The 25,343-nt window shown below is 37.7% G+C and overlaps 1 protein-coding gene across 3 annotated transcripts; it reads left to right on the forward strand.

The window, feature by feature from the left end:
* The first annotated feature begins 5,558 nt into the window (after window positions 1-5,558).
* Window positions 5,559-25,343, forward strand: LOC110873587. 3 transcript variants are annotated; one of them, XR_004864096.1, is made up of 13 exons: window positions 5,559-5,909; window positions 5,993-6,032; window positions 9,398-10,961; window positions 11,049-11,720; window positions 22,309-22,447; window positions 22,545-22,815; window positions 22,887-22,971; window positions 23,439-23,575; window positions 23,809-23,887; window positions 23,958-24,057; window positions 24,121-24,275; window positions 24,344-24,699; window positions 24,935-25,343. XR_004864096.1 is itself a non-coding variant. In XM_022122536.2 (11 exons), the coding sequence occupies exons 3-11, from the start codon at window positions 22,319-22,321 to the stop codon at window positions 24,982-24,984; spliced, it is 1,362 nt and encodes a 453-aa protein (XP_021978228.1). In that variant the 5' UTR covers window positions 5,666-5,909; window positions 5,993-6,032; window positions 22,309-22,318; the 3' UTR covers window positions 24,985-25,343. The 3 variants fall into 3 exon arrangements, 2 of the variants coding, with proteins under 2 accessions (XP_021978228.1, XP_035831757.1); XM_022122536.2 differs by lacking the exons at window positions 9,398-10,961; window positions 11,049-11,720 and having other exon boundaries at window positions 5,666-5,909; XM_035975864.1 differs by lacking the exons at window positions 5,559-5,909; window positions 5,993-6,032; window positions 9,398-10,961 and having other exon boundaries at window positions 11,509-11,720.

Consider the following 25,343-nt stretch of genomic DNA (forward strand, 5'->3'; position numbering starts at 1 on the left):
TTTGTAAAAGCAAATGTTGCTTGAATGAATGAAGTTACTTTATCAAACTTGTCTTTCTATCCTAATATCAGGTTAAGAACCTAGCAAAAAACTCCATGGCAAGGGCCATGTAAGGGGATGAGCTCCCAGGCCATATCGCTCAATAGGTTCAAGGGTTGAATGGACCTATATAAGGGGTGAGTTCCTAAATCAATACAACTCCATGAGACTTATCAAAGAAAAACAATAGTGTCTCATAGACAGGTTTGAACAGCCTACACCAATCGTTCCTTAAGTCTAAAAAATGTACTCAATAAACAGACTTACGAAATCAAACAAATTACAACGAAATAAAGAAAAGGATAGATACTACGTCTTAATGATAAACACTAAGGCAAAGTGACTGCAGCACTGAACCCTTTAAAGTGTAAAAAACATAAAGACAAAGTAAACAAAGACAAGGCAAGAAAATAAAAACAAACAAGCCTATCAACCAAACATACAAACCAAATCAGAAGCTACCCAAAGTTCAACCAACAGGTACTGAGCTTGAAAGGTTAAAGGCTTCAACCCATCAGCAACTGTACAAAAAGCTTGAAGGGTTGAAACCCCACAAAACAAAACCAAGCAAATGGAACCAACAAAAACATCAACGATAACCATCATGTCATAGTTAGAAAGGCCATAAAAGACCTTCATAAGATAGTCAAAGCAAGCCCTAGTGGCTTGCAAATTAAACTAGTGTTCAACGGCCATATAGGCCTAACCAACCATAGGAACCTTAAGGGTTCCCAAAACCTAAACATTGTTTAAAACATTACAAAACATTATAGTGTTTGCTAAGAAAGCTACGAATAAATGTCAGTTATCAGAAGGCCTAGAACCTTCACCCTTCGACTTTTTGGCTTTCTTAGTCTTCTTCATCTTGGCACCTTCTTCACCACCAACAGCAGAGGTTTCCAAACCAGCATCCTTTGAGGTTTCAGGCAGACTCGAAAGGGTATCATCACTGTCCCCAGAGTAAGACCTCTTCCTCGACAAAGAACCCAAAACCTCAGCACAAACCTTCTCATTCAACCCCTCAGGCTTCAATCCCTGTAAAACAGACAAAGGCTTACCAGAGCAAGAGGATACCTCATGAATGAAAGGGTAGGTTAGCCTCTCCATCTGCTCAACAGAAGCCTTGAAGATATCAGAAGCCTCGGGGCGAAACATGGGGGACTTCTCCAAAGGTTGTCCAGATTCATGAAGTTTATAGCCAGCAGTAAGGCCTTGATGCTTCCCCAGGTTCAGCAGCTTTGTGTAAACATCACCAAGGGCAGAGTTAAATTCCTTGGAATGCAAAAGGTAAGTAACCACCTGCTGGAAACCATGCTCGATCAACCATTGATTGTCAGCAGTCACCTGACCAACTGAAGCTTTCAACCCTTCCTTTTCTTCACGAAAAGCCTGCTGTTGGACAGACAAGGCCTCTCGATCAGCCTTCAGCTTCAACAAATTTGCTTCAAAGCTCTTCCTCAGGTCACCCATCTCAATAGCATGCATCTTCTTCAGATCATCAACCTCTTTCTTCCACGCCGCCTCCTTCTCTGCAAACCCGGCCACTTCCTTCTTCATCGATGCTAGGGAGGATTTCATTTTGTCCTTCTTCTTAGAAAAATCCTCATACTCCCGCATCCTTTGGCGAAAGCGTGTAATCCCTTGAGGAAGCATGGCAGCAAGGTTGCAAGTAGTTAGAACCATGCGAGATAACATAAAGTCATCGTCCATCTCAGCAATGGTTTCACGAACAGAGGGAGGAGCAAGATGACTAAGAGCATCCTCACAGACGGCAGCATCCTTGAAAGTATCATCATTCTTCACTTGCCAAGCAGGCACATAAACACCTTCAGGATCCAACCCTCCAGCGTCCCTGCTTGATGATTCTTGAACAGGGGTAACCTTCTTACCTCGAACCTTCTTGCCATGAACAACCAACTCCTTATCTTGTTCAACACCCGCTTCAACCTGATCCTCTGAAACCTCAATATCATCAGTCAAATCCACTGGCTCAGTGGAAGTGGATTGAGGCCCAGCTTTCAGCAAACGACGAGAAGATCGACGACTTGAAGACTTAGGGGCAGTAGACTTGGTAAAACCCTTAACATTGGCAACATTAGCATAACCCGTGCCCTCAAACCTTTGCTCAGAGGTTCTCACCACAACATTCTCACCCGGAACAGTTGGAGCATCTTCAAAAATAACATCGGATGTATCGTCACTCTTGATGAAGTCCAAAGCAGACATAACTGCCAAAAAACAAACAAAGAAAAATAAGTCACAAACAAAGCAAAGTAAAAAGGCATAAAAGGGGAAAATGCATACCAACGCCATTTCTCATTAACACCGGATCCCGATCGGCTTTTGCCCAAATATTACTAACCCCTAAAAGCACTAACAAATGTTCGGGAAATGGACGAACCCTCGAAGGGCACCCCCGAATGGCTGAAAGAAAGGCATCGTTCAAATCAGACTCAGAAGGTTCCGGATCATTGAGAACAGCATCCGGACGCCTCCATATCATTTTAAAAGGAATGATAGAATCAGAAACCCAGAAAAATTGATCCTTCCAGGACCCAAGGGTTGTAACCATTGATGAAACAAGGCAAGTATCAACCTTTGTCGCTTCAAAAGTAAACCAATCGCCATTTTTGGCTAAACGAAAAAACCTCCGGAAAAGCAACAGAGATGGATCATAGCCAAGAGCACGACAGAGCACTTCAAAGTGCAAAACCCTAGCCATTCCTTTTGGATGAACTTGCCCAAAAGATACTCGGTAATACTCAAGCAAGTTTAGAACAAAAAGCGAGAAAGGGTAACGAAGATTGGACCATTGAAAATGGCGACAATACAAAGCAATCGAACCTGGAATCGGTTTGTCAATAGAAACATCACAAGAAGGGGCGGTTGGATTAAACTTTTTATCAATACCATATTCAAGGCAAAATAGGTCTACCTCCTCTTGGGTCATCCGAGAGAATGACCTCGCTAAATCCTTAAGGGCACCCATGATAGAACAAAGTAAAAGTGAAAATGGAGAAGAGAAACTAACCTGAGGAAGGAAAAACTGTGAACGATTGTAAGGAAAATGAAGAAAGTTTGCAACTATTAAAATAAATATGAAAGTAAAGTAGGGGTATTAAAGGTAAATAAATAATCTCTGCCAATCCGCCGCCTGACACATGTCAATCAAATCAACTGTCAAATCGTTTCAAATTCAAATTTCAAAAAAGTAACTACCTCAAACCTTTCAAGCCTCCAAGCAACGAACCTTTCAAGCCTTTAAAAGACATGCATAAAAGTCAGAAGTCTTTGAGTGTACTGCCCCAAAAACCTCTGACTTGGGGGGCTGACGACGGGGGTAGCCCAAGGATAAACAAAATGATTAATATGCAAAGAGCTTAAAAGGTTGAAAGGTTCATCGGATGAAAAGCTGTAAATTGAGGGAATCGAGAAACAGTAACTAGTCATGTCCAAACAGCTCGTCCCACCAACTCACGCTCACCAACCCACAAAGTCAGAGCAGGTCTGCACAAGCACACTCTATTAACCAGGGGTCCAAAGCCTTCAACCCCAAAAGGGGAAACCCTCCATAAGCAAACAGGTCTCGCTAGTATAGTCCATACCATTTCGGGAGGTGTCTTCCACTATAAGAAGACAGCTCATAAACACTTCAAAGACATTCCGAAAGGCAGAGAGAGATTCCTTAATCTCTGGTCATTCGAAGAGTTCTTTGTCATTCGAAATAACTCTTCATCAAATTCACCTCATTCACTCTATCTGCTTTCTTTTCTGGATCCGAGCCGGCCTTGGAGAAAGAACTTCAAAGCAAATAATCCAAACATACTAGTGAACCTCCTTCCACGTTTTGCAAACGTGGAGGGACCCCGCGACCTGCGTTAGGCAAAGCTGAACCCTTCACCCCTTTTGCCTGACTAGCCCAGCTACCATCATTGGTCCCGTATTTGTTGCATCAACAATCACCTAGAATACAAATAACAATCTAGAATACATCACCTAGAATACAAATAACAATCTATATACAAATTAAAAGTACCGGGATGGATGATAATTGAGGGGAAATGTGAAACTTAATGATACCTTAAAATATTATTATTTTGAGCATATATATGCACAAAATAATAAAACGTTAAACATGAATAAAAAAAAACTTAACGAAAAAGGGGAACCCAGGACTCGAACATATGACATCTGGTATGTGTGCATAAGAGTGCAACCAACTAAGTTGTAGTAAACATGAATAACAATTATTGTGACAAAATATATAATATATAGTTGAACATATAAAAAGAAGCCAATAGTCAGTTGCCATGCAGGTGGCTGGCTAGTACTGTTAATCTGATTTGATAAATGTTATAGATGTAATGTAATGTAATGTAATGTAATAAGATGTGGAAAACCAAAAAATTAAATAATTTAAAATAGTCTCAAATGTCTCAAAGTTGCTTTTTATTTATTTCTGTTTTTAAACGGCTATAAAACAAAACAAAAGAAAAGAAAGTTATATCTATTTATTAGTTAAAGAGATTAATTAGTTAAGTACAACGTGCAATCCTCTTATTCAAGTCTTAAGTAGTTGGTAAGAGGTGGCTACACAGTCTTTGACATTAATTATAACCATGTGCACCCCCACTTTCGTATTTTTTGTTCTCTCAAACCAACCTAGCTGGTTTTATGCGAATTAAACGTTTAATCAATCTACAGTTTGATTAATTGATTTGGTTATTAAATATATGAGATAAACGCCCAATTGGCGATATGCGCATATAATGTATATATGTGTGAACGTTCGGGGAGCAAAAGTGAAAGTGCACTAATTTTAACGTTATTTTACTAATTTCGTGAAAATAACGTTAAAAGAAGGGGATGATTAATCAATCATGCATCATGTGGTGGTGTTGATAGCCGAAAGACAATGGAGTACATGCACTAATCGGCCTTTGTGTTAATTGCTCAGTGTTATGTGTCTTATGTCCAAGGCTTGATGCAAAACTACTATCGAGTCGGGGGTCTCACTAGAAGCAGTCTCTCTATTCCTAACGGGTAGAGGTAAGGCTGTCTACATTTTACCTTTCTTAGATCCTATCTTTGTTTTGCTATTGGTAGGATTTACTGAGTATGATCATGATGATGATTAAATATATGAGATATCACATGTGTGAGGAACGTTCGACACATAGAATATCATAAAAATAATGGTTCAAAATAACTAAGACGGTATAAAACATCAATGTAAAGTAAGCGATTATGTGAAAAATATAAAGATGTTTGTTGGGGAGATTTTTGAGTGTTGCTGAATTATTGATTTATTGAATGACTAGACATGGTTATAGAAATTTTTTAATATATCATAAATATAAGTGTTAACTTTCCTTAACTTTGGTGTCTAAGAGTACTAAAATACTAAAATTATAAAAAAAGTATATTAGTTTTTTCTATATATTTATTTTTATAAACATAAGACGTACAAGAGTACTAAAAAACTATAATTAATTAAGATATATTAATTAGGAAAGCTTATGAATAGTAATTCATAAGCCTTCACGTTATTTCTTATTTTACCTTCTTTCACACGTTTTTTTTAGTGTATTTATACATTTCTTATTCCTTCTTTATTTGATTAGTGCCTATGGTGCACTGGTTTTTTTTTCCCTTAAATCCCAAATCCACTCAGGTTCGATCTGAGCCCTAATATTTTTTCACACTTTTTTCCTTCGTAGTGCTGTACACGTGGTCTGCAGAGCTTTCATTTGAGGACACCTGTTGTCCACGCTTCTCTTATATCCGAGTTTCCAAGACTTCGATTGCATGAGACTGTTGCTTCTTTTAGTGTTTTCTTTTTCGTTCTTCAGATGAAGAAATCTTCAGAGGTTCGCACATGTTTGATTGGTTTTCCACTTCATTGCCAGTTTTGGATTTTGTTGTTGATTGTGTTGTTGTTGATGTGTAACAGGTGCTACTGGTGGAAGATTTCATTGTCATCTTTCATGCAGGTAAATCTCTTCCTTTGTTCACTGATGTATTGAGAAGGTATTATGGTGTTCAGCTAACAAATCATAGAAAGCAATCATGTAAAATTTTAAACTCTTACTTATATGTGGTTTTGGCATAAATCTAAAGTTGAATGTGGGTATTGATTAGGATAACTATCAGATATTCAATGCGTTGATTATATTGCCTCCATTGAAAAGGTGAGATTAGTCAACATCGTAGCTTGAAAAGTGAAGAATGTAAAGTTATAATAAGTTCATTTGTATTTCATTACAAAATTTGCACCCGTGTCTTTGTTGTTTACTCGGTCGTTTCATTTTACTAAAAGTAAGTTTAATAATTCGACTGCGTGTTGAGGGATGAGTGCATGAGGGGTTGATTTGGCATTTGGTTTTCAGTTCTGAACGACTGATTTAGGCGTCAGGCGATTTCAATAGGAAACAATTTGGTATGAGTGATGAGAGCATGACGGGTCGATTTAGCGTTCGGTTTTCAGTTTTGAAGGACTGAGGCATCAGGCGTTTTCAATAGGAAACGATTTCGTATGAGGGATGAGAGCATGAAGGGTCGATTTAGCATTCGGTTTTTAGTTTTGAAGGACTGATTTAGGCGTCAGGTAATTTCAATAGGAAACGACTTAGTAATAGGGATGAGAGCATGAGGGGTCGTTTTGGCATTCGTTTGTCAGTTCTGAAGGATTGATAGTTTCTACTGATTCATATCTATAATTGGTCAATTATAGATGCACTATTATTAAGCACTGATTTTCTTAAACGACGCTCCACGTGACTTAACAAAAACGTGCCAAGGACCTGAGGTATTCTCAAATACATGTAGTCAATAAAGAAAGTTAAGAAAAATAGAAAAGAAACTACCAGAACGTTTTGACTGATTGTGGAAGTACAAAGAAGACTAATTGGTTTACTGGTATATTTGAGATGTTGTACCTTCATAGTGTATAGTGAGTTGTCTGCACTTTTCTGTCCACAAAGTTTTTGAAATAGTTTTTGATCTAACTATTAGTCTAAAATATGAACTTTTGTGGCAATCTTAAGTTCTGTTTGATACATTGCCCACAAAGTTGTTAATGGCGAATAGCAACAAAGTACCTATGCGTTTTTTTAATTAACAAACATAACAGTAGCCCAACAGGCGCTTCTGTTCCTTTCAGACCTGCAATTTAACATCTTTTTCTCAATTTTAACAGCAGACCATCAGTTTAATTGATTCTTACAACAACTTTTTCATGTGAATAGTAGTACACACAGACCTGCAATTTAATTGATTAGAAGTGTATGGGCGGGCCAGGTCGGGCGGCATACCTGGTCAATACGGGTTCGGTTCAAAACAGGTCGACTCAAAAGAAGGGTTATTTCGCTTCGGGTCATAACGGATTTGGGTCAAGACGGGTTCGGGTCATAACGGGTCGCTTTTAAAAAATATATCTTCTACAAACTGGAAACACTTAACAATACTCTAAAAATTAAACCCGAACCCGTTTTGACACGAACATTGATGATATTGTTACAAACAAAAAAAAAACCAAGATTCAGACATTAATAAAGTTATAAAGATTCCTGCTTTGAGACAATGTTAGATTGTTATGAGACAGCAGAAGACTCATTTGGTTTACAACAAATCTACACCAAATGAATGCATTCACCATCAGATGATAAAGATGAACCACGCATTTAAACTCCACATTCATTATCAAGTGGGAATACTAATTCAATATCAATACCAAAGTCAATATCAAACCAACTACAAATTTACCAAACCGGGTGTATTTTCGGTACCGGTTCGACGCCGGTATTCACCAGTTTTTACCCTCAAATACTGGTACCGTACCGGTACCGAACCGTAACGTACCACCTAAAACTCAACTATGCCGCCTTTCTGGTGGTTTTCTTGAGATATCTTATTTCAAATTTGAACTTTACCCCTTTAGCTTTAAATAAAATATCCTTTCACCTGTTTAAAGTTATAATGAGTGCCGATACCGTACATGTGCTGTGATGAACCAAACTAATACTGGTACCAGAATCGGGTATTATGGGAACCAGTATCGGTATTCACGCTTATGGTTTTCAGTCAATGTAAAACATATGTTGATATCTTTTTGGGTTATATCCTTTTGTGCATATCATCCCTTTATTCATTTTTATGGTGTTTTTATTGATGTAAAACATGTGTTGATATCCTTTCAAACCTATGACAATTTTTTTTCTCTCTTTTTGTTGTTATTCCAAATGCTGATATTGTAACGGACCAAACCGATACTGAATTCTATGTGTATTGAGTGAAGAATTTCCACTAGATTTATACGTATTAATTTATTTAATCTTTAATAGTAACCATGATGAATAGTCTACTAGATAATTTAATATTGTTATTACTTTTAAATTATATATTTTGGTTTGAATTTTATTGAAGAATTTATGTTTGTTAATTAAAAAACTAACGACGCACTTATGTTTAAACTAAAACTGGTAAGGTATTAAAACAAGTTTTTATTATGAGATCTGTTGTTCAAGTGGTTGAAGCGATATAAAACTATCTTGAAGGCTTGACTTCGAGTCGGTTTTGTGAGTTTTTCTCCATATTTTCCCCTTTTATAGCCTGTCTACCTGTCTTTAGGAGGATGGCGTATGCTTCTTCATTTATTAGACAGTTTTTTTTTTCATGAATCTTCTTCGTTTATGATTAGACCGAACATGCCTTTTTTTTAATTTTTTCTGTAAGCCAGTATGATCTTTGTTTGTAAATATTTTAGTATTCTCTGTTTAGCCTTTTTTTAAACGGCAGAATAAAACTCTGTTTAGCTACTTACATTAGTTTACAGTTAACAAATTGACTCCCTTTTCATATTAGCTTTACGTATCATGTAACTTTGTTATGATCTCCAGCAACCAACCAACTATGCTCTGTCATTGCTATAAGTGGTTTTTAGTTTGTTGATTGAATTATATGTAGTTGCTATACCCAGGCTGGAAGACGTCTTTTCTGACCCGTTTTTAGTTTTAATATTTCTGTTAATTTGTCCCGTATTCTGATTCTTGATCACCCTGTGGCTTGCATTTTCTAAAGTTCAATTGGTCTATCTAGGTTACTTGTAAAAGTTCAGTTTAAACATTTTTGTCAATTCGAACCGTTTCTGATACTTGAGCAGTTTGTGGGCTGAATTTCAAAAACTTCAGTCGGTCACAAAACTCATATGGGCTGTGCAGTTCATGTAACCTTTTGAGACGTGTGGCGTTTAACGTGAAAAAAAATAGTTATAGTTGCGAGAACAATTTAAATTTTCAATGCTGGGTTTCTTAGCTGTGCTATTACTACGTTACATCATGACTTTTGTTTCCCCTTTTAGCACCCGCATTTGAAACGGAGGCGCCGTGCCTCCTGTGTCGACGATGTTCCTTCTTCTTCCAATGTTTCCTTTCCTACCGGAAGTGCCACCCACAGGCAGACTGCGCTTCGTGCAGCCATTGCGCGTTCTAGGGTTCAAAGAACTATTCACAGTGATTGGGATGTGTCCGAGCCTATTTCTGTACAACAGTTGGATCATTCAACACCGGTTGAGTATCTGGATCTCGGGTGTTGTACAGAAGTTTGCGAGCATTGTCAGGCGTTGTTTTGGTATGACGAAAGGTTGGTTTCAGCTCCAGTAAATCTTGGTCCTAAATACAACAAGTGTTGCAAGGCTGGAAGAGTTGTGCTTCCATACCCGGTTCAACCTCCTGACTTACTAAAGCTGTATTATACAAATTCAGACTTCATGCTAAACATACGTGCTTACAATGCTATGTTCTCTATGACTTCATTTGGTGCAACGATCGATGAAGATATTAATGTTGGAGGTGGTCCGTATATATTCAAAGTTGCAGGTCAGGTCTCACATTGGCTTGGCTCTTTGTGTCCACCTCCTGGTGATAAACCTCGATTCCTGCAGATGTACATATTTGATAGTGAAAATGAAGTTGAAAACCGTTTGCGGTTTTTCCGTAATAACGAAAGCGGGCAACTTAATCCTGAAGTTGTTAACGCTTTGAGTCATATGCTTTCTGAAGTTAACGCTTATGTACGGTTGTTAAAATCAGCTAGGGAGATTTGCTTGCAGTCTCCCGTCCCAAACTTTGTAATAAAGTTGTTTAGTCGTGTGGTGGATCGTCGATATGATGTTCCTGCTCCTCATACCCTGGGTGCAGTTATACGTGAAGGTAACATGGGTGGCGAAGACTACGATGTCATTATAAAGAGTAAAGATAACATGCCACATAGGGTTAGTAAGTTGCATTCATCATATATGCCTCTACAATACCCAATTTTGTTTCCAGCAGGTGAACAAGGTTGGTCACCTGAGTTACACATGCTTCAGGTGGCAACAACTGATGATGATGCTTCACCAGTTGAAGAGCGTAACTTAACTCCGATCATGTATTACAGTTATCAAATACATGATCGAAAAGATACGTACACGCATTTGTTGAGGTCTGGTAGGCTTTTCCAACAGTATTTGGTCGACGCTTACGTGTGCGTGGAACACTGTCGTTTGCAATATATAAGGACAAACCAGAATGAATTTCGGTGTGAGTTCTTAGACGGAGTCCAAGATGCAATATCTCGAGGTGATGTTGATGCACGAAATGTTGGTAAGCGTGTTGTCCTGCCAGCGTCATTCACCGGAGGCCCCAGGTATATGTACAAGCATTACCAAGATGCACTTGCAATATGCCGAGTGTATGGAAATCCACAATATTTCATCACATTTACCTGTAATGCACGCTGGCCAGAAATAACTAGAGAAATCCACCGTGTTGGTGCATCCACCGCTCAGGACAGGCCAGACATAATTGCTAGAGTTTTCCAGATGAAGGTTCGATCTTTCCTTAAATACTTGAAGAATGCTAAACCATTTGGAGATGTAACTGCTGGTATGCATTCGTTTTAAGCATCTTCCAATCCGTTATACAATTTCAAGTTCTTATTATGTTCCTTATTATTGATACTATTCTTTTTAGATCTTTACACCATCGAGTTTCAAAAGAGAGGCCTTCCCCATTGTCATACATTGCTTTGGGTTACAGATGCATACACTGTGCACACTCCTGAAGATGTTAACCGTTATATATCTGCTGAACTTCCAGACCGTCATACTGATCCGGCGCTTTATAGAATTGTCGCTGAATCTATGCTGCATGGTCCATGTGGTATAGCTAGGATGACTTCACCATGTATGAAAGATGGCGAGTGCACAAAGAACTTTCCAAAGCCATATGAAAGCGTCACTCGCTTCGACTCTGCTGGCTATGTTCATTATATGAGGGCTTCCAACTGTGAACCTTTCTTGAAAAATGGTATTCCCCTTGACAATGGCTTTGTTGTGCCGTATAATCGAGATTTGCTCCTACACTTCGATGCTCATATTAATGTTGAGTACTGCGGTTGGAGTATGCTTATCAAGTATTTGTTCAAGTACATAGCAAAAGGAGCTGATCGAATCCGCTTCGCATTAGCTTTTGACAGAGATGTGTCATCATCTGAAGTTCCGAATGAAGAACCGGTAGTAGATGAAATACAGAATTTCATGGATGCTCGATTCATTTGCCCGCATGAAGCTACATGGAGAATACTAGCATTCCTGATACATCACAGAAGTCCGCCAGTTCAAGTTTTGGCAGTTCATTTAGAAGGTAAACAGAATTTGACATTCAAGCAATCCCAACGTTTGAATGATATCACGAATAACTGTCACGGTCCCTGACCCGGTTTGACCCGTTTCAGGACCCGCGGAACAGAAAGTTTGCGGTAATCTGTTTATTGTGAGTTTAGCAGCGGAAAATTTATTTCACAGGATCGGCTAAGTTAAAATTTTTCCCGATTATTTTTATTTTACAATTCGGGTTAAAACCCCGGGTAATTTACAATATAAGTTTTTAGTAATAAAACACATTTCTTTATTTTATATCGAGCCACTATCTTAAGCTTGAAATGCTTCCCCTGCATTTTTCCTGAATTACAGCAGATCACCTGAAACATGTTTGAAAAAGATTTTATCAGCGGGGAAATACTGAGTGAATTATTCTAGTTAATGAAAACGACACATTTTAAGATTATTCACAGTGTTAAGATCTTTTACACATGTTTCTGATATCAACCAATTACCCACAGTATTTGTCACTCGACCGAATCTGTGACAGTGGTCATATCACCATTGGCTGCCCCAATGAATGACGTAAATCAATTAAATTAGGTACGCCCACCTAGAATGATTTAAACTGTAATATTGTGCACAATACCCCACATACTGGCTGCAATTTGGTGATTACATCAACTTAATCACTGGTATTATAATCTTGGAAAATGAATTTGGAGTATTGTAAACAATCACAAACTGTGATAAAAGAATTTATAAAAAGAGAATAACTCACATTGCAGATTTAGTGTTGATAGAATTTAGATTTAATCCCTGTTAACCTAATTTCACAATAAAGCAACACAAAACAGGATTAGTGATCAATACAACGATTATGATAATTCTCCGAGATCAATTTTGACAATGAATGTCCAAGTGCAATACTTCGGCTCATTTATCAAAATGACAAACGATAAAGTATAGTACTTCAACTCGTATATCGAATTATCGACAACGACAAAGTGCAATGCTTCGGCTCATTATCGAGTTATCGACAACGATAAAGCATAGCCCAATGTGGGCGGCACTTAGACATTCTTTGGGTATATTGATCCCGGAAACTGAATCGTAATAGCGATCGACTAATTACCCTGTTCTGCGGCAGCGATTCGATAATTGTGTGTGTGTGTGTTGGACTGTTTTGCTTATAACTCGACCTATGTAACTCCGATTTTCGTCGTTCAAGTGCCAAAATTCAAGTCCCAACCCCTGCTATTTATACTGAATTTTTGACACCGTCGCGTAGCGCGAGGGGTACCCCCCTTAGCCGTCGCGCTACGCGAGTGACCACCCTATTTTCATAGGGTAGCCCTTCGTGCAGGTAGGCTTGCTGTGTCAATGGTTTTATAAATTTCGAATTTTATAATGAGTTATGAAGATAATCGTTATTAGGGTTTTGCCCCCCCTGAGTTTTAGGGCCCCTGATCCTGATTCTGATTGTTCTGGAAATTCTAGGGTTAGTGCAGAATTACTTGGGTATCTCAATTAGGGTTTTCTTAATAGCTAATTACCATCCTAATTATTTAAATTTTAATGAGAGTTGTTACATCCTCCCCACCTTAGGAAAAATCTCGTCCTCGAGATTCACTGGAATAGATGAGGATACTTGTGCTTCATTTCTGATTCCAGCTCCCAAGTGTATTCTGGTCCTCTTTTTGAATTCCATTTGACTTTGACCAATACCAGTCGTTTGTGTTTGAGAAACTTGACTTTTCTATCTTCAATCTGTAGTGGTTTCTCTATAAACTTTAATTTTTCGTTCACCTCTATATCTTGAAGAGGTACTACCAGGGATTCGTCTGATAAACATTTCTTAAGATTGGATACATGAAATACATCATGTACTCCAGCTAGTTCTTCTGGTAGTTGTAAGCGATAAGCAACTGGTCCGATTCGTTGAATCACTGGGAATGGTCCAACATATCGGGGACTCAGTTTTCCTTTCTTACCGAATCTTACCACACCTTTCCAAGGAGATACTTTTAGAAGTACTTTGTCTCCTATTTGGAATTCAAGTGGTTTGCGACGATTGTCGGCATAGCTTTTCTGGCGATCTCTTGCTGTTTTTAGTCTTTCCTTAATCTGAGTTATCTTGTCAGTAGTTTCTTGTACAATTTCTGGACCTGATAATTGACTTTCTCCGATTTCTGCCCAACATACTGGAGTTCTGCACTTACGTCCATATAGTGCTTCGAATGGAGCGGCTTCAATACTTGAATGATAACTATTGTTATAGGAGAATCCAATTAATGGTAAATGGTTATCCCAATTACCTCCAAAGTCAATTACACATGCTCGAAGCATGTCTTCCAGAGTTTGGATTGTCCTTTCACTTTGCCCGTCGGTCTGTGGATGATATGCAGTACTCAGGTTGAGTCGGGTTCCCATTGATTCTTGGAAACTTGTCCAAAATCGGGAGGTAAAACGACTATCTCTATCCGATACAATGGAGAGCGGGACTCCATGTAAGGATACTATTTCATCCACATATAGCTTGGCTAACCTTTCCATGCTAAAAGTTTCTTTTATTGGTAGAAAATGAGCTGATTTGGTTAATCGATCCACGATTACCCAAATTGCATCATTACCTTTTCTGGTTCTGGGTAACTTAGTAACAAAATCCATTGTTATAAGTTCCCATTTCCATACAGGCATTTCTAACTGTTGTAGTAAACCTGAGGGTTTCTGGTGTTCGGCTTTAACTTGTGAACAAGTTAAACACTTAGATACGTATTCAGCTATATCCTTTTTCATTCCTATCCACCAGAAATTCTTCTTTAAATCTTGGTACATCTTATTGTTTCCTGGGTGTACAGTATACCTAGATTTATGAGCTTCTTCTAAGATTTTCGATCTTAAATTTCCTTGTTTAGGTACCCAAATTCTACTTTGGTGAAATTTCCAAATTCCATCATTTCCTTGTTCTAATTCCTTTAGGTAACCTTTCATTCCTTCGTCTTCGTCATTGATTGCTGTTTTCTGGATTTCTTTCACTTGTTCCCGTAAATCTACTTGTAGATTTATTCTAAGAGCACGGACTCGCTTTTGCTTTTCATGGAATTTACGACTTAAGGCATCTGCTACTACGTTGGCCTTTCCTTCGTGATATTGAATATCACAGTCGAAATCACTCAGGACTTCCATCCATCTCCTTTGTCTCATGTTTAACTCTTTTTGCCCGAATATATATCTTAAACTTTTATGATCTGTATAAATAGTAAACTTACTTCCATACAGATAATGTCTCCAAATCTTAAGGGCAAAAATTATGGCTCCTAGTTCTAAATCATGAGTCGTATAGTTTTCTTCGTGCTTTTTCAATTGTCTGGAGGCATACGCAATTACCTTCTTGCGTTGCATCAATACACATCCGTATCCTAATTTTGAAGCATCACAGTATACTTCAAAACCTTCCGTTCCTTCTGGTAAGGCTAAAATTGGCGCATTGGTTAATTTCTGCTTTAAGATTCTAAAAGCTTCTTCTTGTTTTGGACCCCACTCAAACTTAGTAGCTTTACAGGTTAGCTTAGTTAATGGGACAACTATTTTGGAAAAATCCTTAATAAACCGTCTATAATAACCGGCTAAACCTATAAAACTTCTAATTTCCATTGCAGTTTGTGGAACCTTCCAGTTAATAATGGCTTCGATCTTAGCAGGATCTACGTGAATACCTTCGTGATTCACCATGTGGCCTAAGAATTGTACTTCTTGTAACCAAAATTCACACTTTGAGAATTTAGCATACAGCTTTTCTTTTCTTAACAAAGTTAAGAGTGCATGCAAATGCTGACAATGCTCGTCTTGACTTTTGGAGTAAATAAGTATATCGTCGATGAATACGATCACAAATTTATCCAAATATGGTTTACAGATTCTGTTCATCATGTCCATGAATGCAGCTGGGGCATTGGTTAATCCAAAGGGCATGACTGTAAACTCATAATGACCATACCTAGTTCTGAAAGCAGTTTTAGGTATGTCTTCTTCTTGAACTTTCAATTGATGGTATCCGGATCTTAAATCTATTTTAGAGAAATACCTAGCTCCTTGCAATTGATCGAAAAGATCATCAATCCTAGGTAATGGGTATCGATTCTTAATTGTAACTTTATTCAATTCTCTATAATCAATACACATTCTCATTGATCCATCTTTCTTTTTCACAAACAACACTGGTGCACCCCAAGGGGATGAACTAGGTTGTATAAATCCTTTGCTTAGTAATTCATCTAATTGCTTTTTCAATTCTAGCATTTCGGTAGGAGCTAATCGATAAGGTGCCTTGGCTATCGGTGTAGTTCCTGGAATTAGATGAATTCTAAATTCTACTTCTCTGTCTGGTGGTAACCCGGGTAAATCTTCTGGAAATACCTCTGGGTATTCTGAGACTACAGGAATTTCCTTGAGTTCTTTGCCTTTAGTACAAATGATTACGGAAATCATATATACTATTCCTTGGTTTCGTTCATAATTAGCAACTTTCATTACTGATATGAACTTTAATGGCTTCCTAGGTTTATTTCCTGAAATCTTAATTACCTCTCCAGTAGGTGCTTGAATTTCTATAGAATTTCTATCACATATGATTTGAGCATGGTTGGCTATTAACCAATCCATTCCTAACACAACATCAAACTCAGCTAATTTCATAGGTAATAGGTTTGCAATAAACTTATGACCTGAAAGTTCTATTTCTACTTTTTGCAAAACCTGATTAATTTTGACTGAATTCCCATCTGCAGTTTCGACTGTAAAAATCTGCCTAACGGTAGTTATTGGTAACTTAAGAGCTTGACAAAACGAAGTATTGATAAAACTTTGGTTTGCACCAGAGTCAAATAATACTTTTGCATAAACGTTGTGAACTAAAAACGTACCGGCGATCACATCCGGAATGAGTTCTGCTTCTTGAGTAGTTAGCTGAAATGCTCTAACATTCTTCTTAGTAGCTCCTTCAGCTGCTTTAGGTTTGTTATCAGTGACTTTGTTCAGTTTAGGACATTCGGTTTTGTAATGTCCCGTTTCTCCACACTGAAAACAAGTTACAGTTTTCTTCTTACAGTTTTCTTCACTATGTCCTGCTGTTTTGCAATAATTGCAAATTCTGTTGCATTTTCCAAAATGGTTCTTACGGCAAACTTTGCAGAATGGCAAAGTTGCAGATCGCCCTGTCCCTCTTTTCTTGAAATTATTACTATTACCCATCCTGAATCCTTGGGTAATTTTCTGAGCTAATTCTTTCTTTCTATCTTCATCTCGTGTGCGTATCAGCTCATCAGTTAAGGTGTTAGCTAATTCGACTGCATCGTCAATAGTGCGAGGTCTCGCAGCCTTAACGATATTGCGAATTTCACTAATTAATCCCCAAATATATCGAGAAATGAGTACTGGTTCTGGCGAAGCCAGATTAGGTACCACTCTCGCATATTCGAAGAATGTCGAAGTATAACCACGACAATCTACCCCGGTCATTCGATGATTGAGGAACTTATTTGCCATTTGTTCTTTCTCATATTCAGGACAAAATTTTCTTTCGACAAGACTTTTAAATTCGTCCCAAGTCATAGCATATGCTACCCGTCTGCCTTTTGCTTGTAGTACTGTGTTCCACCATTCTAGTGCTCCTTCTTTAAATAAGTTTGAGGCATACATGACTTGATCTTCTTCAGCACATTTACTTATTGCAATTACTGCTTCGGTTTTCTCCAACCATCGCAGCGTTGCAGTTGCTCCTTCGTTGCCTGCAAATTCAGCGGGTTTACAAGCAAGGAATTCTTTAAAAGTGCAACCAGGCGTTGCAGACTTTCGCTTCTTAGGGCGCTGGGTGTGCTGAGATTCATTGTCATGATTTATATGGTCATTGCCCCTGTTGATGCTATTACTGAAATTATCTTCAGTAGTATGTTTGCTAGGTACAATATGTTGCGGATTACTTGGATTTTTCATAGCAGCAACGAACATTGGAATTGCGTTGGCTATTCCTTGGGCAACCATATTTTCAATATCTTGTTTAGTCATATATTGATCTTCTGGTTGTTGCTCCGAGTGATTAACTTCATTTATTGGTTCGTTATCGTTATTTGCCATCTGATGATAAGTTATTATGAACAATTAGCAATTAATAATAAATCATTTAAACAAATTATAACATATAAAGCCAAAATTATCGATTTCTCGATTGCATTTCATATCAGTATAGTATGCATCAATACACCCGATATTTTACAATGTTTTATTTGTTATGTTACAACTGGTTTCACTATTTACTTTTACTATTATACAAGGATCATTTCACCACTCTTCCTATTCGTCATCTCAGAAACGGAATTCCCTTTCGTCGTATTTCCAGGCAATCTGTCCCCCTATTTCCCTAATTCTATTCCTTGCATCCATTAACTCTTCACCAAAGTGGCGAAGTTCAGCCAGGTTTTCATTGCTCATCGGTGGATTAGGTAGGGGTTCTGGGTCGAATTGTGGAAGAAACGAGTAAGGACTGTTGACAATGTTTTGGAATTGCCAATCGTTAGTCCACCATTCTTCTGGTTCTATAGGTTGGTCATGGACTATTGGTTCAGTGATTGTTGGTGTAAGGTTCATCGGTATTGGGTTTTCAACAGGATAGGTAAAGATACCTGAGTTGATAGGTTGCATAGTTTCACACTTTTCTAGTAAAATATCTATTTGATCCTGAAAAGTAACTTTCCTGGTTTGATTAGAACTCTCTCCGACTTCTACCTGAGTTGGGTTAGAATCTTTTCCTATTTCTATTGCTATTTCCTGAGAGTACTGCTCAAACTGCTCCTCCATTTGCTTAACCTCATTAACTTCAGTTTCCTGTTCCTGTGGATTAGGGTTTTCCTGAATTATAATTGCTTTTTCTTTGTCTAAGGATTTACTAGTTTTAGGGGTTTTTGTAACTGTCCTTCTCTTACGTATACGGCTTCCCCATACATAATTTTTCTTTGGCCTTCTTTTTGGTTTGGGTACTGGTGGAGTAGGGAGTTCTACAGGTTCATCCACATCAGCAACGTATCCCGTAAATTCATGAGAAACTTCAATATTTACTGGGTACAGATTGAGGTTCTGAAAAGCTTCAGAGATCTCGTTCATGCTGTGTAGCATATATGCAAAATGCACAAAATATCAAGTTAAAACTTTGGAACAAAGTTTACCAAATAAACACAGAAGTTTTATTGCATACTTATTTGTACAAATACAGGAAACACTCAGTTTTATGTATCTACTTACTGAGAATTAATAGTACTGTATTCAAGATACTTTTTAAAGATTCGCATTTTCTGCTACAGTAGCTAACATATATAAATTAGCCCATTTTTCATCAAGTTTATCCTCCCAAGGGGATTTCTTAAGTAATTCCAGGGTTTCCTTTTTAATTTTCCTTTCCCTGATTTGCTCCTTACTTTTCTTAATAATCATCCTCCTTTTTCTAGGAGAAAGCGGATTTTCGTAATTCGCTTTTTGCACAAATATTCCTTCCTCAGGAATCGTAGGGAGTTTTGAAATTTTAGTTTTAGAAGAACTACCCTCTTCGTAAATTGATTTATTTAATTTAAGATAGATATCTTGCAACTTCTGTTTATCCATACTGTAACTAACAAATAATCAGTTAGAAGCATATAAACACATAATCACATATAGTAATCAGGAAAAATTAAGTATCGTTTAAATACTTAATTAGCTTAACTTAGTGGCTCTGATACCACCTTATTTCTGTCACGGTCCCTGACCCGGTTTGACCCGTTTCAGGACCCGCGGAACAGAAAGTTTGCGGTAATCTGTTTATTGTGAGTTTAGCAGCGGAAAATTTATTTCACAGGATCGGCTAAGTTAAAATTTTTCCCGATTATTTTTATTTTACAATTCGGGTTAAAACCCCGGGTAATTTACAATATAAGTTTTTAGTAATAAAACACATTTCTTTATTTTATATCGAGCCACTATCTTAAGCTTGAAATGCTTCCCCTGCATTTTTCCTGAATTACAGCAGATCACCTGAAACATGTTTGAAAAAGATTTTATCAGCGGGGAAATACTGAGTGAATTATTCTAGTTAATGAAAACGACACATTTTAAGATTATTCACAGTGTTAAGATCTTTTACACATGTTTCTGATATCAACCAATTACCCACAGTATTTGTCACTCGACCGAATCTGTGACAGTGGTCATATCACCATTGGCTGCCCCAATGAATGACGTAAATCAATTAAATTAGGTACGCCCACCTAGAATGATTTAAACTGTAATATTGTGCACAATACCCCACATACTGGCTGCAATTTGGTGATTACATCAACTTAATCACTGGTATTATAATCTTGGAAAATGAATTTGGAGTATTGTAAACAATCACAAACTGTGATAAAAGAATTTATAAAAAGAGAATAACTCACATTGCAGATTTAGTGTTGATAGAATTTAGATTTAATCCCTGTTAACCTAATTTCACAATAAAGCAACACAAAACAGGATTAGTGATCAATACAACGATTATGATAATTCTCCGAGATCAATTTTGACAATGAATGTCCAAGTGCAATACTTCGGCTCATTTATCAAAATGACAAACGATAAAGTATAGTACTTCAACTCGTATATCGAATTATCGACAACGACAAAGTGCAATGCTTCGGCTCATTATCGAGTTATCGACAACGATAAAGCATAGCCCAATGTGGGCGGCACTTAGACATTCTTTGGGTATATTGATCCCGGAAACTGAATCGTAATAGCGATCGACTAATTACCCTGTTCTGCGGCAGCGATTCGATAATTGTGTGTGTGTGTGTTGGACTGTTTTGCTTATAACTCGACCTATGTAACTCCGATTTTCGTCGTTCAAGTGCCAAAATTCAAGTCCCAACCCCTGCTATTTATACTGAATTTTTGACACCGTCGCGTAGCGCGAGGGGTACTCCCCTTAGCCGTCGCGCTACGCGAGTGACCACCCTATTTTCATAGGGTAGCCCTTCGTGCAGGTAGGCTTGCTGTGTCAATGGTTTTATAAATTTCGAATTTTATAATGAGTTATGAAGATAATCGTTATTAGGGTTTTGCCCCCCTGAGTTTTAGGGCCCCTGATCCTGATTCTGATTGTTCTGGAAATTCTAGGGTTAGTGCAGAATTACTTGGGTATCTCAATTAGGGTTTTCTTAATAGCTAATTACCATCCTAATTATTTAAATTTTAATGAGAGTTGTTACAATAACCCCAACACAGGTAAAACTACATTGACAGAATGGCTTTCAAGTAATACTTGCGAAATGTTGACTGGAAGCCCATCGTCAACTGTAGGATTAAACCTTCGTTACATAGATTACTTGACAAAGTTTAGGTGGGATCTTACAAAAAAGACATGGGTCGCACGCAAATCTAAACGCACTCCTACAGTAGGAAGGCTTGCGTACGTGCATCCTTCATGCGGAGAACTTTTCTACCTAAGGATTTTACTCACTTATCAGACTGGATGTTGTTCGTTTGAAGATATTCGTAAGGTGTCTGGTACTGTCATGCCAACATATCGAGAAGCATGTGAGAAGTTAGGTCTTATTGGCGATGACAAAGAATGGGAAACTACTATCAGCGAAGCTGCCGAGTGGGCATCTGGTCCTGAACTTAGATCTCTTTTCATGTATTTGTTGTTGTACCGTGATGTCTCAAATCCTGCGAAATTGTGGGAGCAAAACTGGAGATGCATGTCAGACGACATAAGCTACCGTCTACAACAAAGCAATTCCACTTCTTCGTCTTTTGTGAACACTGATGACCTTCAACAATATGTGCTATTTGAAATGCAAGTCTTACTAAACTCGAATTCTAGCTCGAAATCACTCACTGATTTCGGCCTCCCATCATTGGATCCTACTGTTATTTCAGCATTGGAAAACAGCCTTCTGTTCGAAGAAAAGAACTATGATAGACGTGCGTTACAAGAGGAACACACTTTACTTCATTCAGGACTCCATCGTGAACAGTTGCACATTTACGACTTGGTCATGCGTTCTATAGCCTCTTCTTCACAAATTCTACTCTTTGTATATGGCCATGGTGGGACAGGAAAAACATATCTTTGGAAAACATTAATTGCTGGTTTGAAGCTAGAATTATAACAGGAACCTCAATCGGTCATAGAGTATATATACCAAGAATTCGTTTTGTTAATGACTCAAAAGATCTTCCATTTGTGTTTACCTGACGTCAGTTTCCCGTTAAAGTTTGTTATGCAATGACGATTAATAAAAGTCAAGGTCAATCACTAAAAAAAGTAGGCTTGTACTTGCCTGGTCCAGTTTTCGGTCATGGTCAATTGTATGTAGCTCTATCAAGAGCTACATCTCCATATTCATTGAAAGTTTTAATAACAAATGAAAATAATAGTTCTATAGATACAACATTAAACATGGTTTATAAAGATTTCTTGGCTGAAATTGACAACACCCAGGTCCACATTTCCTCATTATTCCTTTATATCAGTGTGCATGTAATAGTCCCATATCTAATATACTTAACAAACATGTTTATTATTACTTAACACAATTTGTATACTTCAATTTATGATGCAGGTGTCTCATTATGGAACACCCCGGAGTCGTTGAACTAAGGCCATCAAAAGCTGCACCAGCAATCCATGTCAGAGTGCTACGCTCATGGGTGCCAGACTACAGAGATAATGAACTGCACTTCTTACTCGTAGATCAGGAGGTAACAATTACTTAACCAAAACAAATCAATATCAACAACATCGCATACATGTTAATCAGTATATTTTTTTTTTTGCTAATCACAATACATGAAACAGGGCCTTGGAATTCAAGTGGTAACGAAGGATAATGACTGCACAAATGTACGATCAAGGCTGCAGATACAAGGATGCTATGAAATAAAGTGTTATGCTTGCGTAAAGGTTGATGACTTTACCGCAGTGATCACCCACCCTGCAATGATTAGGCTAGGAACGGCATCTGTCATCACACCTATAGCTGATACCGAAGAATTACCGACTCAATACTTTGAGTTTGCAAGCAGGAGAAAAATGGAACTTGAAGCCCAAAAAGAGAAGGGTATCGTAGGTATGATTATTATTTAACTCAAAACACTTTCAAAAATAATGTTTTACGCATGGTTAAACACTTTTTTACAGACTTCATCGGAGTCTACCTCAAGATCGAAGACAAGACAAGCAAAGCTGACAGACCGTTTGTTGTGCTTACGCTTCGAGATAGCAGGTAAATAGAAAACACGGTTAAGAATAAAGTACATGTAAAAATAGAAATCATAGTTAAAAATAAAGTACATACGCCTGTTTCACAACAAAAAAAAGCCTGATGTTAAATCTTTCGTATAATTGATCACTATTTTGAAAAAGGTAAACAAAAAATTAAACTGTTGAAAGCAAATTTAGAAGGGCCTATTGTTTATTTTAAGGATTTAGTATTATTCACTTTATATTACTTTACATGACCAATTCTACCCGTATCCTGCCTACAAGTACAAAACTCAGCTTTCTGAGTTTTAAACATATCTGTACAAACTCAATTGTAATGTACCGCTATTATAATGTTTAAAACGGTTAGTTAAGATTCAAAACTCCAAAGATTCTTAGTTCAAACTTTTCATGAACTCACTAGACTGATTTCCTACCTTAGGCTAATGCTTACAGTTAACTTGCTTCTGATTTGCTTGACTAAAACAGTAATCAAGACATGACTATCGCTCTGTGGAAACAGATAGCAACGTCTTCGCACCGATTCAACAGAAGAAGTATCGAAATGGCTACCTCACCTGCAATTGTAGCGTTCACCAGCTTGCAGGTTAAAAAAAACAAATACGGTAATGTTTTCGTGTCATCTTAAACCACCCTAACACATGTTCTTTCACATACAACAGTTTATTTGATCCGTCTGAGCTATAAGTAACAAAAAATGTAGCTTGCCAAACTGGTAATAGTCTCATAAAAAAAAAAAACAAGTCAAACTGACCTATAAAAGAAGGAGAATAAACAAATACCAATCGGACGAAATGCCAAAATAGTATATTAATATGAACTGTTATGATTGAAACAGGTCTTCAATTACAATCAACTAACGCAACATACGTCTACCTTAACCCGCAACATGTGGAGGCTGTGCTGTTGAAAGAAATGTAATATTAATAAATAACAACTTCATAACTACAAAAATCTTTACCATATTAACATTGCTTTTAAACGCAGGTGGCAAAAACAAGAACCGCATCATCCAACATCGCAAAGTGTACCTGACAATGACGTACCCATATCCGATTTACTACAACTACAACCAACTGAAATAACAGTATGAAAATTATTTACAAACAACAATTTATCTAGGCAATCACTAAACTGAGTTCAATTGTAGGGGAAGACATACACCATCAAGGCCGCAGTCACAGAAATTGAAGCGACCAAGGATTGGTATTACACAGCATGTCCAAAATGTAATCAATCAGTACTACCAGCTGACACTGAATGGTTCTGTACAAAAGATGGCATGCTAAAAAAAGCCAATACCATGTAGGTGACACAACATTTAAATCTTTGACCTAAACAAACATTAAATACACTAACGCACATGTATACAGGTACAAAATCATCACTACAGTAACTGACTACACCGGAGGAATCCAGGCAGTCATTTTCGACCGTGCAGGCAGGCAACTATTAGGAATGACATGCGAAGAACTAACTGCAAAAGAAAACCCAGTTGAAACCTTGCACTCCATTATAGGCAAACAAGCATACATGGGAATCGAGCTACAACATGACAAAAAGACGCACGCAATGAAATGCATTGTTAACAAAGTTTCATTTCCAGTAGCCAACAGTACTGAACAAGTTTCCTCCAGTCTCACTGGGACGATACAAACTCCTCATCCAACCACGCCAGCCCAGAAACCAAACAGTGGAACTACAGCCAAGCGACAACTAGAATTCCACGGTAAGCTTACTCAAACGAAAAACCTACACACACAATAGAATTACTGATAAAAACATAACTGCTAGCAACTGAATGCATGGAAATTAGTCCGGATCAGTAAAAACAACTATTAGTTGACTAAAAGGGTAGTTAGGTATAGTTTCACATTTTATCTCTTTTGATCACATTTGCAACCTCTATTACAGACATTTTTATCAGAGTTGCATTTATAGGTTTTTTACCTTTTCATACGCAGACTCGAATCAGCCACCCAAAAAGCATGGCAAAGGCGCTCTCACAGACTAGAATCTGGTTAACAACAGCCATTCGTTTTGTCCACCTGAAACAACGGGTGGGGGATAATCAAGTCATTTCTTTTGTACAAATGATGCCAACTACTTGCTAACTACAGGATGCATATACAAGCATCATAACACATCAGCCATGTAAAAAACTTAGGTAACAGTTAAATGTTAGGGGCAGTATTATGTATGCTTAGACATACTATTTTTTGATGGATGCATCAGCCATGTAAAAAACCTAGGTAACGGTTGAATGTTAGGGGCAGCAATATGTATGCTTAGACATACTATTTTTTGATGGATGCATCTACAATGTAGCATTTAGGGGCAGCAATATGTATGCTTAGACATACTATTTTTTGA

Source organism: Helianthus annuus, chromosome 8 (genome assembly GCF_002127325.2).
Source record: "Helianthus annuus cultivar XRQ/B chromosome 8, HanXRQr2.0-SUNRISE, whole genome shotgun sequence".
Lineage (NCBI taxonomy): Eukaryota > Viridiplantae > Streptophyta > Magnoliopsida > Asterales > Asteraceae > Helianthus > Helianthus annuus.

Bases quoted from the DNA above. Each gene is read 5' to 3' on its own strand.
- LOC110873587 (XM_035975864.1), top strand. From the start codon at position 11,650: ATGGAGAATACTAGCATTCCTGATACATCACAGAAGTCCGCCAGTTCA. The intron at 11,721-22,308 runs GTAAACAGAATT...TTTATGATGCAG, and splicing joins TTTGGCAGTTCATTTAGAAG to GTGTCTCATTATGGAACACC. The intron at 24,700-24,934 runs GTAAGCTTACTC...TTTCATACGCAG, and splicing joins GCGACAACTAGAATTCCACG to ACTCGAATCAGCCACCCAAA.